This window comes from Dendroctonus ponderosae, unplaced genomic scaffold (assembly GCF_020466585.1).
Source record: "Dendroctonus ponderosae isolate FM_Combo_2020 unplaced genomic scaffold, Dpon_F_20191213v2 Dpon_F_20191213_7, whole genome shotgun sequence".
Classification (NCBI taxonomy): Eukaryota; Metazoa; Arthropoda; class Insecta; order Coleoptera; family Curculionidae; genus Dendroctonus; species Dendroctonus ponderosae.
This window is the reverse complement of record NW_026018916.1, coordinates 193239-207331: the sequence shown is the minus strand read 5'-3', so window position 1 is coordinate 207331 and position 14093 is coordinate 193239. Positions and strand designations below refer to the sequence as shown.

The 14093-nt window shown below is 36.3% G+C and overlaps 1 protein-coding gene across 2 annotated transcripts in view; it reads left to right on the top strand.

The window, feature by feature from the left end:
* Positions 1–14093, top strand: part of LOC109546944 (lachesin) — a 143846-nt gene that overhangs the window by 16699 nt on the left and 113054 nt on the right. For both annotated transcript variants that reach the window (XM_048668379.1, XM_048668378.1), the window contains exon 2: positions 1353–1441. In XM_048668379.1, the coding sequence (XP_048524336.1) occupies positions 1378–1441 (64 nt within the window). In that variant the 5' untranslated portion in view covers positions 1353–1377. The remainder of the gene's footprint in view (positions 1–1352; positions 1442–14093) is intronic.

Sequence of the window (14093 nt, the reverse complement as noted above, 5' to 3'; positions counted from 1 at the left end):
TTGCTTTGATTGCTTAGTGTTTAATTAATTAGTCTTTGTTCCATTTGGTCCGTTGTACCTTTCGGATAAATATTAGAAATGGAAGGTTTGCTTTTAATCAAATTATATCAATATTGTAAGACAGGTAGAAAAGCCTCTAGAGAAATTGGCCATAGTAAAATATCCCATTTCATCATTATTTCGCTACGTGGCAATACTGCAATTGGCCAATAATCCTAACCGAATTGTCACTTCGCTAAACGTTGCAATAATTGCATTCAACTAATTAGCATAATGATTTCGACTGGCGCATACACAATTGCAATTTTACGCTTAATTGGATCTAGTTGTTTTTTAGGCAAATTGTTGAAATGTTTTGCTTAATTCTTGTTAGCTCGCTTTGATGCAAATTAGTTATATCACCTTTCGATGCATTACATTGACCTGTTAAATTTATAGTTCTCGTTAACTTTTTGTCTTTGATGTGCAAATTCAATGGCATTTCCAAATCCGTCGTTTGCAACATTCTCCGTTGGCTGGATAAATTCAGCGACAAAAATCGTGCTTCTTGGTCGCTATCCAGCACTTTCTAGAGCAAAATAATCGATTAGCGCTCTAGGGAAATAAATTATTTCCAGATAATTTAGAGACATGAAGCGGAAACTGGACGGCTAGAGCCTGGATATTATACAAAGCCGCGGTGATTAGTGTTAGTGTTTGCGGTCATGCTTAATTAAAGTTTTTCTGTAGAGGATTTATTCTAATTAGGCGTGCCTATTATGTACAGTTTGTAATCTCTAGCAGGATGGCTTTTGTTAGCAAGACTTGGCAAGAAAATCTCATTTTGTTTTCATCAGAATTTCGGTTTCGGACCTTGGAACCAGGAAGAAAATAATTAAATTTATCTCAAGATTTATTTGATAATGTTCTCTCAACAACGTAAATGAGTTGCCTTCAAGGAAGGTTACTAAAAGTGATTGTTACACTGATTTAGAGGAAAACGGCAATATTGGCTAATTGAAAATAGAAGCAAACAAACGTTTCCAGAATTTTTATTAAATTTCCTCCCCTCAGCATCAATTTGATTTTACGTAAGCAACGCGCTGGTTCGAACAATAACGGAAGCGATGTATTTCATTAAATGAATCGGCCCATTGTTTAAGATGTCCATTCTACCCAACACACAAACAGCGTCTTCTCCGTCAGACCCTTTTATTGATTAGGGAAATGTGAATATTGAAAATCCATCTCGAGCACTTGCCGAAAAAAAATGAACATCCCCAAAATCAATTTGGTGACTGTTGTTCAACTGTCTGAGCACTTCACTAAGATTCATAGGTAATGAGTAACCTGAATGTTGCCTTCATTTTCAGAAAACTTCTCCCAAAGGGTTCGAAGATGCCAAGAAGGAAAATTTTGTGGCCGCCCATATTGACTTTCCTGTTTTGCCTCTCTGTTGCCGGTAAGTAAATACGAAAATCAAATAGATTTCGTTTGCTGTTTATTTACCGCGTATGTACTTAAGGTATTTTTTTGATAAACGTGCGGTTCAAGGATTTTCCTACACGGATTTGCGGGTGAAAAGTGAATATTTTGCGCACAGTAGGTACCCACCAACGCTAGCGCAAAATTACAAAGAGTAGTTGCATAATAAATTGAAAATAAGGAATGCTTTCCATGAGAAGTTTTTTTGTGTGGCTTCTCTGCACAAAAGGAATTTTGCTCGACACAGCATCACCCTGCAGATGTACCCTATTCGTGCTTGCAAAACGTCGGTCAGAAACTAGAAATTGTTTGGATTCGGAATTGAAAAATATAGCCTGGCGCAGAAACATATTCAAGCAAGTTTCATTAAAATCGATTTTGTGAATGTATATAAAATTGTCAGTTAGTAAGAGAGCAGAAATGAGTTTTTTGGGCAAAAACTGTGAATGCTCGAAGATTTTGCAAAGAAGACAAAAATCTCCAGAGAGGATGAATTCATCAGCTCAAAAAAATCGGTTCATTTTAGCCACCAAATAAAAGTTCTGGTAGTTTTTGTGCTGAACCGCTCAAGAAATATTCACTTGTTCAAAGCGGATAAACTCGCTTGCTTCATGGGTCTTAAATAAGCGAGTTTCATTAAAATTCATGGCGCCTACCATTCGCTCAATATGTAAAAAATTCCATTTTTTTTAAGAAGTTCCACCGTCCATAGCAAATGAGCCAGACCGTTTCCTGGTATAAAAGTTAAGCCAAAGTCTTCTTGTTATTCTTTTGGGCATGGGCACTCTTGGTTTGCGGGACATTCTGAATAAATGAACCTCAACGTCATTTATTTCAGATAAAGACCATTAAAGATTTGTTACAATTTGACAAAAATCGCACTTAATCACCAAATTGTTCAAAACTGACGTTTTCCTGCGAATCTACAAATGAATCAGCAATTTATTCGTATTTTATGGTTTGTCATTAAACTGCCCCCCAAAATGATTCGAGAGTTTCGGTCAATTAATCTGCCAAAAAATATACAGATGGGAAATTAGTCGCCAAAAATGTATATTAAAATCGCTAATTTCTACTATGATATAAGTTAGTATTATCTGATAAAATCATTCGATTTTATCTAAAACAGAATAATTTCTTCCTGACGTGCTAAAAGCCGAAAAAACTCAATGTTTCTGGAGACTGGCAAGTTTTTAGGGCTGAAACCTGGAAAGTAGTACTACATTCAATTTAAATGTATCAGGTCAGCTCGGAAAATAAAACAATTTCATGTTTTAGGCCAATTTCATTTATTTTCCAACAAAATATTGCATGATTTCGTGACATGTCTGCAAACAATTTACCTTCTCCCCACATTGATTCTTCACTATGTGGCTCAGGAATGAAACTTTCCTTTTCTGGCACAAGTTCCGGATTTATCGCTTCCTGTTAATATCTATGTTAATTTACTGCTTCCCTTTAATTCTGCGTGATTACAATTTATTGGCGAATAAAAATCTGAACTGGAATCACGCTAGCCACTTATCGCTGCCTTTGTATTCAAGGAGATTTTACGGAATTCAATTTTCAGTAGCAATAATTTCCAGTTTTCTGGACTCAAATTCATCATAACGCAGGACTTTTGGGGCAGAAGAATGCAGCTAAACCCGATTAGCAAAATTGCATTTTCCTGTTCCAGTTTGGGCAAACATTTCCTGTCAAAATGCTGGCTGATCTTGGGATTTTTAAATTCGCATACACGCCATCACTGATAACATAAGTCTGCGTTTAGCTTGGGGAATTTAAACATATTGTTTGCTGGTTGTTTGCTTTCGTATTTATTTCCTCTTTTTATCTAGCTAGATTTGCATTTTAGATTGTTTCAGCTGTTTGAGGTTGAAGATATTTATTCTGTCGGGCAGCCGAACACAAACATAAAACGTAGCCGGATTCGAAAATTTAAAATTCGTTTAAATGTTTTCGGATTCTTTTTCGACGAAACGAAACCAGCAGCTTGATGAAACAAGGGTCAATCGAATAAATATGCATCGAATAACAACAACCTGCAGTAACTGCATATTTTATTCTGCTGGAATCGTTTAAGCTGTTCTAAGTTTTTGCTAAGTTTTGCGACATAGCTTCGAGTGGTAATCGTAAATCTTGCTTTGCGTTGTCGTCGGTCGTCCTGGACCCCATTAGGTGCCTTGGAATGTCCAGCAAAAATTGCGCAAAGAATGCAATATCCCGACTATGGCCATTCTAAGAGGACAACGCGATTTGCTGTAAAGGAAAAGTTGAGAGTTATTTATTTTGATGGTCGCCGCTTATTTGTATGAACCTATACAGCCAAAATGACTCTTCATGCCACCACAATGCGCCAATGAAGCTTTGCTTCAGCGTTTAAAATGTTCGTACAAACTTGACATTTTCAATGGATCAGCAGAATGTTAATTAAGCTGCAATAATTTGCAGGATTTGAAAAATGGAAAATTTGCTCATTGTGTAGCTTTTTTATATTTAATTCCGTTTATACGATTGCGTCTCAAATTAAGTTTCCTTTTGGTCAATTTTTGCGTTTTTGCTCAGACTATTTTCATTTTAGTCGACGGATGTTTGTCTATGGGTTGACATGCGGTTTTATTTTTCCATTGATATTTTCTTAATTTATTAGCAGTTTTACTATGATTACTCTACTGTTTTCCGGCTGTTTTTAGTTTTGGGTCTCGTCTTCAGCTATTATTTTCTCACTTAGGTACATACTTCGTGTACGCAATTTGAGTGTTCAATTTATTTTGGTTTGTTTGCGTTGTTCTCTGCTTTTTCATTGGTTGCTTTCTATGCTTCTACATCAGGTTGTTCCTTATTCCTACAAAGTTGACGTTTTCAATGGAGCAATAGACTGTTGATTAAGCTGTAATAATTTGCAGTATTAACAAAATTTGCTCATTAGTTTAATGAATGAAGCCTGTTCAACCTGAACCCTCCAATTTAGGAAATTGAAAAACTCACCAGCTTTAACAACATTTGATAGATCTGATTTAGTGAATGTCGCGTTATTTTACCAATAAATGATTCAAATAATAATGAAAATTGCCGGTTTTTGATGTAAATTATTCACGATTAATTTCAAATCAGTACATGTATTTTTTGGCGGCAGATTAATTGACCGAAACTCTCGAATCATTTTGGGGGGCAGTTTAATGGCAAGCCGTAAAATATGAATAAATTGCTGATGTATTTGTAGATTTGCGGTAAAACATCAATTTTGCACAACTAGAATGGGTGCGATTTTTGAAAAATTGGATCTAATTTTTTTACATTTTTACCTAAAATAACTGAAATTGAGATTAATTTATACACAAAATGTTTTGACAGTGGAAAGCACGCAGATTCGGCTGGTTTTAGCAGATAAATTTGTATTCGTTTCAAATGTTACAACTGTTGATTTTTTCGGACTGTCTGCCGTAGCCGGAAAAGCGTGACTCTCTTGATACCAAAGACATTAATAAATAGACCAAGCTAGTCATTCATAAATCCCGATTTGCTTGGGACCAACATTAAATTCTACCGATCGGCGATTTACCAATGAAAAACAAGTGGTAGGGATAAAGTAGGTACCGATCAAAGAGTAGAATTAATCGAAAAATCAACTGGCCTGGCTGCTGGCCATAGGCGTGGTAAAAATCTGTATTAATCGGTTTATTCTAAGCATGAAAGATTCATTAATTTTCTGACCTTTTTTTCTCTACATTATTTGTTTGAAATTATAAACGCTATAGTAGTAACGCAAATTTTTTTAGCATTTGATAGCTATGGAATAGGGATCGAATATGGCTTGTAGGAATTATGTTCCTCGTTTTTAGTGGACTGTATCGGATTTGTTTCTCTTCAATAAGACGCACTTTTTTAAGACTTTAAACGAATTATATTGCTGGATAGCGTGATGACAAATCGGTTCGGCCGCTGTAGTCGAGAGCAAACCTTTTATACAACGTTGCCGGTTATTTAACGCAAAACCCTTTTACGGCCCTGGTTGCAACAAAATTACAGGGCGCTACACTACACCGAAATTAGTCAACAATGTATACAACATGGCTCTAAGCTTATAAATTCAAAACAACTCACGCCACTGGTCCCTGTTTACAATCGTGCAAAACTGTACAAGTTAGGAAAATTCTTGCCGATTTTCTCAAAATTTCTGCAAATTAAACCACTTCGCACGATTTCTTTTAAGTGTAACAGTTTATTAATATCACGATTATCACTTGTTAGCACCAAAAACACGAGAAATTGCCGTATTTACTTGTCCAACAAATCCTCTTCTTAGCAAAGAAATGGTATTTTATAACAATTTCATTTTTTATCCAGGCCAGTCGTTAGATTCGGTCATGTTTGCTATTCTCCACTGATTCGCAAATAAATTGATTTTTCAATGAAATTATTATTGTAAATGGCGCTTCTATTTGAGTCGCGTTGAGAGCGTTTCCGCGCAAAAATTTCGATCCCATGAATAGTTCTAAAGTGTGTGAACTTCATTTCTCAACCCCTTCTCACCTCATTTGGGTCACCTCAGCCCAAGATTCCCGAACAGGTGAAACAATTTCAATTAATCTAAAAAAGCCTCATTTAAAACCCGATGCAATACCGTCAATTTTTCCAAATTGTCCTCAATACTTATCAGAAGATATCTAAACTCGTAAGAGTACAGATGAAAAATTGATAGAACTCGAAGAATTACGTTTTTCACAAACTATCGATGAAAGCAAAAAAACATATTCTGATTATAAAAAAGCAACGAATTTTCAAAATTTTGAAGAATTTCTTGGTTTGTTTAAATCTTTTAATTTAAAAAATGGCTGGTTTTCTCTAAATCATGGAGAAAACATAACTGTATTTAAGCTTGACCATACACCAGGTCCTTGTATAACGTGGGCTGTCATCATTAATAGTTCTTAAGAATAATGTTGTATAAAAAAACCCATAAGTTTTTTTACCAAAAGTAATTTGTATTTTCAATCAAGTATCTGAATTTTCAGTTACGTGTGTGGAAAAAACTTCTATTACATTTGACTGAAAATTCAACCAGATTTTTTTAACACTGTTTAACTAGTGCCGTAATTTGGAAAATGTTGACTTGGGTGCTGAATTTTTCAAAGAATCTTGAACGAAGCGAATCATTTTCCGATGTCAACGTCCGGCATTTCACATTCGGACCCCATTTAAAACTCGCATTGTCCCAATCGCTTGGAAACAAATTGGACATTTTTTGAAAGTTTTCCAAGACATTTTACAGGTAAAATCATTGTTCATTTGTCACCGCGAATTAATACCTGGCCCCTATCTGGTTGGCAGTATTAAAGCATGAAAACTGCAACTTTAATAGGTTTCCCCTGTAATTCCCCAATTTAGCCCGTGCCCGTTTTGCAGTTATTACCGAGCTCCAGCTATGTCATAAAACGGGAATAATAATAATTCCGTAACGTCGAAAATTGCCTGTACGTGTACGAACACAATTTGCAATAATTACAGAAAATTCGTACTGCACTTTTGAGACTTGGGAGTGTTTGTTATACAATATTTCTTGTCAATGGTGTTTGGATTTTTTGAGTCTCTGCAGCCGAAAAATCCTGAGTTTTCCATTGAAATTTAAACCAAATATGTTTATGCATTTCCTGGGTGCCTTCGCGTAATTATTTCTGAAGCCTTTTTCAAACAATGCACTTTTCCGAGTTGCAGCAAAATGAACACAAAATCCAAACGTAATTGGCACGTTGCATCAAATAGCGTATTGAAAACACGCTTATTTTCAAGAAACCGCCACGTTCTAATTGCGACATTAATCAACTCCAATTCAACGGATTAGGACTTTTAAAATTGAGTTTTTTCAGCTGAAATGTGGGTCAATTCACTTAGCGTTTGTCCCGGCGGGTGGCAAGGTAAACTTTCTCTAACTAGCAGTTTATTACGGCTTCCAACTGGACGTGATTTTTTAAACATTTGCGAAACTTAAAAAACACAACTTCGGCGTCTAAGAAAACTTAACTCAGCCACAATAGCTGACCATTCCAGCGCTATTTAGGCCTTACACAACTGGCCTAATTGTTTTAATGTTTGTCCGCTTGAACCTACACTGGCCGGAATCAGCTTTATGGCAATGACAATACGTTCAATGCAGCCCTTGCAGAAGCGGCCGAATGATTCCACCGTCGCTAAGTTATTCGCTTTAGCTAAATCAGCGAACTTTAAATAATACCATTCCATGCAGGTGTTGCTGCGCCAGCTATGGCAAAGTTCATTTCGACCCTTACGCTGGCGAAGACATTAAACATTTGCAGGACGAACAAATAGCTGAAATATTGAACTTAACTTGTTTCTGATTGCTACTACGCTCCAGCTAGCATTCTAATGGCCCCGTTTAAATTAATATCGGTGGGAAATTCATTGCCTCACCTGTCGAAGGAAATATTCGATGAATATGAACCAGATCGATTGCTGGATGAACACGTTAACATTTGGAAATATTCGGGCAAATAGCTCTTCAGACGCCTTTGATCGATTGGTTGGATTGCAATATGTTTTATTATCTACAGGGCGATGGAAAATTGACGCAGTTCTTCTGGTAGTATGTAGTATCTTCATAGAAAATCACTGATGCTCAAAACGTCTACAAATTTGATGGATATGGTGTGAGTTTTTTATTTTTTCGCTCTTTGCAAATGTTGGCATCGAAATTTACGCTTTTGCGGAACTGCGGCCGCTTAAAAAGTCGCAATTTCCGCAGAAAAGCGAGTTTACAAAAAACACACCAAGTCAATCATTTAGGGAAATTGGTAGCAATCGCTTAAGAACCTGATTTTTACGCTTCTCGTAACTGTTGGTCTAACCATTTAGGTTTTCAGAAAACTGCAGCGTCTGTAATAAATGTTCATAACCCCCGCTCTGGACCGAATAGTAGTTTGTATTTTTTCCAGTCCATCGAGCGGATCTCAGTCCAACTATCCACCCATTTTTATTGAAATTACACTAAAATTCTAGCAACAGGTCATTTTGAGCGCAAAAATCTTCGAGAAATAAACTCAAACTAAAAAAAACTTTTCAAAACTCTCTGAGCAAGCCTAAGTAACCCTATAAAAACATGCTCCAATCTTTAACACCCTGTATAGCCCTGGAAGGTGTTAACAACTTTCTTCTGAAGCGTAATAAGCATGTAATGGTGTTGCGGCGCCCCTGAAGCTGATCTAATTGAACAATTGGGGATGAAAAAATTCGGGCTTCGCTCGAAAAAGGTTAATTGAATTTTTTCCAGAACCGTTGGCTAGCAGTACAATTATCAATTAAGGGCTATCTATTACACTCAACGACCCTTCGATCTTATTGAAAGACAGCGCGACATCCGGAGCGGGAATAATCGCCTTTCGCAAATCCTTAATTATAACCGATCTCGAGTGATTTTATAAGCAATTTGATAGCAGAAAGCCCTTGGCGGCATTTTGGCTGTAAAACAATGAAAATGTGGTTTCCCATGGCAATTTAAAAGGTCGTACGGTGCTTTGGGAGCTTAAAAGTTAACTGTTTTTTGTTTAGCAAACCGGAGAGACGTTTCTAGTCAGTGGCAAATCAATCAATGGCAAATTGAAAGAAGCGCGCTTAACAAATTCGCTTGAATAAATGACACCCAATTAGCAGGAACCGCCTAATTGACTGAGCGTTTAGTTAAAATGTCAATAGAAAGGCATCCATTCGAAATGCTCAGAACGTCAGCTCGGAGAGACATTTAAAGGATAATTAATAGTTGTGCAAAGACTACTCTATTACATCCCGAAAACCAGATCGTAATTTGCATAAATCGAAACAAATGGGCATCGTTTTCAGCAGGAAGTCGCACGCAAACTTTAATTCCGACCTGAGCTTAGTTCTCAATCTCTGGAACGGACACTTAAATCTGCCCATTCAGCTTGATTAAACTTAACTTGACATTAATGGCTAATCCAGATATTTATTAGTCAACCCGGTTTGCACACCCTATGCAGTGCTGATTGTCCTCTGGAACAAATTTATTCACGTCGCACCGACTTAATCCAGATAATAGATATGATGGATTCTGTTAAATGCTGATCTAAGAAGAGCACTGAAATTTATGTTTATCAGTTGATTTCCTTCGAATCACACAAAGCTCTTTAATCACAATTAATTGCAGAACCTTTGAAGAAACCGTGTCTTGCTGCCAGTTTTTTTACGGATTTTAGTTAACACTTTACTTTATTTATTAATTTTTACTTTAAGTTCGAGATTTTCTTTGCCTTTACCTACTACTTTTCTTGAGATTATTTCCAAATCAAAATTAATTCCTGGGTTCCTGGGTCATTTATTGTCTCTATTTATCAATTAAAATACGTTTTGGTGTATTTTTCTACCATCATCAGTTTTTCTAAAATAACAGATAGTTAAAAAAAATTTCATTAATTTAAAAAACAACCRCAGTTCGCCAACAGCCTYATCATATCACMCATTAAAATACATTACAATTGCAATAYTTTAAAACATTCTAMAATTAATTAGGCCTAAYARGTGATTAGTCAGGACAATCAAATCTGGGAAGAGACTAGAATTCTTCGTTCAGATACTTAAATATTTTACTTACATGGGTAGCGTTGTTGCTGCTTTAAGCTTTGGCATTCATTTGGAGTATTAACTTTGTCCATTTTGGACACAAGGCGAATAAAATACTGTTTATATTGATTTCTTTTACTTTCAGCAATTTTTCTTGTATTTTGAGGATATTATTTTTGGTTTGCAAAATTCTTCAATATACCGGGTGTTGAAACACAGTCAGGAAAGTATATACAACTTGAGATTATTTTCCTTTCTTTCCTCCTATTTCATTTTAATACACATTAACATCCAACACAGTCTGACGTATCTTCGGACGCCACACTGATTTGCACTACATGGGCAAAAAATGTCCATGGGTAATTGAAAAAAATTATATTGATAAAAAATAGTTTTAGTTTCTGGCTGTTTTGATCAAAAAAAATATGTATTATGTTAATACAACATGATGGAAAGTTTTGAGTGCTTCCAAATTTAGATCTTTTTATGTGATGATGAAGTTGATAATAATTGTTTGACTGATTTGATTTGATGTTTTGCTGTCATTAAATTTTCACTTTTGCCTTTACAGTCCTCCGATTCTACAAGTCTCAAACTTACTGAGAAACGCTTGCTTCTATTCCCCTTTCAGCCGTTTCCGAAATATTACTTTCTGCTTTTGTTAAATGTTTTCTAAACCTTTCGCTTGCATTTTTATGTACGTATTTATTTACCTCTTCTCTTCTGAGCTAGAAAGTGCGCTAGAAATTCCACCCATCTTTATCAAGCAAAAGTCGTTTCGAGTTGATTTTTTTTTAATTCGAAATCTGCAAAACTTTAATCACTTTGAATTTTCACCTAGGGTTTCCTTCTAGAATGTATTTGGAAGGCCCACATCCTACTAAGTGACTTGGTTAAAGTTTAAATATTAGAATTATGACAACATCCAGTTCTAGTCGCCTCTAGGCGGAAACTAAAGTTAAGTTTCTTGTCGCGAGCCAATAAATCCTTTACTTTGTGTTGAGGAACTTTGCTTTTAAAACTTTCGAACTTACTACTGCTGTAACATGAAGTCGATTTCTCTTAAACCTTGCCTCAAACCTTTCAACTTGCTGGGTTACGTATGTTCGCAAGACTTCCGGAACATTTTATCAACATTTCCTTTATTTCTTCAAAATATCAAGTTTTTGGGCGCATTTTGTCTGGCGATGATTTTTTCGTGATCGCCGGCTAATTTATCTTGACAGGAAATTTTCAATTTCCCAATTGCAAAGGAACATCATTTCTCATTTTGACTTTAATCAAGTTAAATTGCAAGGTTTACGTTTCCACGGAGTTTCAGATCTATCCATTAAAGTGTATCCTTGGATGCGGATAATGGATCTGTTTTTGAAACGGGACGCCAGATTCATAACAATTTGTACCTACTTTCAGTAAGCAAATGCGGGGCAGGCCAGTTTTTGCATTGTTCGTCTGGAGTCGATTGGATAAAGGCAATTGATCGAGAGTCTCCATTCGGCTCTAATGGAAATTGTTCTCTCAATGTTCTTTCCGGACTGGCCGGCGATTTTACACCTACACAACATGACCAGTAGCTGCAATTTGACTTGATTAAACCCAATTGGACGCTAATGGCTAATCCAAATATTTATTAGACAGCTTAGCTTGCAATCCTGCGTGCCGCTGATTGGATTATGGCCCCATTTGCAAAATAGGTCACAAGACGCAACCTACGGGGGCAACACTCCATTTTCACTAATTAGAGCAAATAATCACCTTCTGACGCCACTTTTTGCGTCACCCAATCGGAATATTAAAGCCTGAAATTTATTTCAATATAAATGTAAAAAGTTCCTCCAGCCCTGAATAACATTCTGATTGAAACATGGCGGTAACCTAAGGGCCGAAAGTGTGCGTGACTTTGTACCCCAGTGGGGAGTAACCGGTTTTTTCCACAACTTTTTCCGACTTTAATGGATCGGTTGGGAAAATGCGAAGCCAAAGATGTCTGCTTGTAAACTAGATACACTTGTGATACCATGCCAAGGTTTGAGCGACATATATATAATGTTAAATGCAATTTCCGTTACACAAACAACAAGCAAATAAATGCTCCCTATTGATTCCCAAAAAAATCTCCAATGGCACATATATATATATATTTGTCTAAAACACCGGGTCTTTTTTAAGTCGATTTCTCCCTGTTAATAGAATACAGAAAGATAAGCGATATTTACTTTACTTATGGTGTATCGTTTCAAACATAACGCCATTTTTGGATAATAAATCGGGAACAGTTTGAGCATGTGCGACGATCAGGAAAATACTCCTTGTGGACTAAATTAATTATTGACGAATAGGTGTGAGTCAAATTTTGATTTTTGGCAGAAATTTTTCTAAGGGTGACGTTCGATTTTTTGAAAAAATGAAAATTTTCTCAAAATGTCTCTAATTTTACACGCGAGCAATGCATCGAAATCATTAAAAAGCATAGTAGAAGTTTCAGATCTGAAATAACAGACATTTTCGGCACATTTTAAGCATTTTTTGAGCGTTTACAAACTTCAGCCGACGATTTTTTCCTCATTTCTGATCCAAACACTTTATAAATGCATATTTCTGAACTTCTTACGTCGAAAGGAACCGTTTTAGCTCGTTTTTTTTATTGCAAAATCGACTCAAACATGACGATGCTTTTTTCGACGTTTTCCAAGAACCATTTGAGGCAACAAGCTCCTTTTCGTCTCATTTTACCGAGAATATGAAACTCAGTTTAGATGGAGTGATAAATTAGTGGTAGTTTTTACCCAAAATAATTGAAATTTGCATCACAAATTGAGGTGCAAGATAAGCGAAAAATTTCGTGTTTTGCGCCACATTGTTGCTTATTTCTTCGGAGCAAATTGAGAAAGAGCTATGAATTCTACACTACTGGATAGAGCACTAAATACGACATAACTTTTTGTTCTGCAGCATCATTGAGGAAATGTTTGCAGTTTTCACGCAAAAAGTCAAAATTGAATGATGAAAATGTGCGATTCGCACCTGACAAGTAGGTTTAATACAAGTGGAGTCTTCAACACAACAATTCAGACAGCCAGTTTACATTTTTATTACTCATTTGAATAAATCCTGGACACTTAGAAAATGGCTGAATCAAAAAAAATCTAAATAAAGCGAGCAGCTCGATTAGGCACCTCTCGCAATGTCTTCAGGACGTTGGCCTGCCAGACTGAGTAATAAAACTCATTTAAGAAAGCTGAAGAACTGACGTAAACTAAGTTTATAAAGCATTAAATCGGCGTGTTTGTCTTGTGGTGTAACCGAGGTTTGCACTAGGGCTAGAGGGACAATTCATCATGCACCATTTGACTTTGTTAAAAATAAAGTCTCATAATAATTTGTCAGCGTAAGTCGTACAGATAAATTCGTGTAATTCTAAACTTTTATTCGGAGAACCCTCTGGAAAAAGGCGGCGCAATATATTTATTGTTTGCCTCGCCAGCACAACGTTAAATGGAAATGTATTGCCTGAAAATGAGGGCGTGGAGGAGATCTCTCTTAGTTTCCACTGCCGGTCAGTATTTTCTCGACCAAACCAGGTTTTTTATCGTTCCAGATTTAAAACCCAGGAGTCCATAAAATTTCCTATATTTTAATTAATGCCTGCAGGACATACGCGACAAGAGTTTTAATGAACTGGATATTTATTGAGGCTCAGCTTGCCGTATTGGAGTATCGGGAAATTGCACTTCCAAATGGATTAGCACGTTTTGTCAGCGACCATTAACAGACATTTATGGACAAAGAATGGCATATCCTGTTGTAAAGTTTAGCAGATATGTTAAATTATGTAGCGCCGTGAACTTTTGGCGTGCTGGAAAGAGTTTCCAGAATTCTGGAAAATGTCTGGAAGTAACGTTTATCGCTGAACGGATCTGGCAAGAGGACTTTACGGGATCATAAAAAGTACCTTATGGATACGTAACTTGTCTGACTCGACTAGGAAGTTTATGCGAGTGCATCGGATCTAATAAGATACGTATCGCCTGGCAGACCAT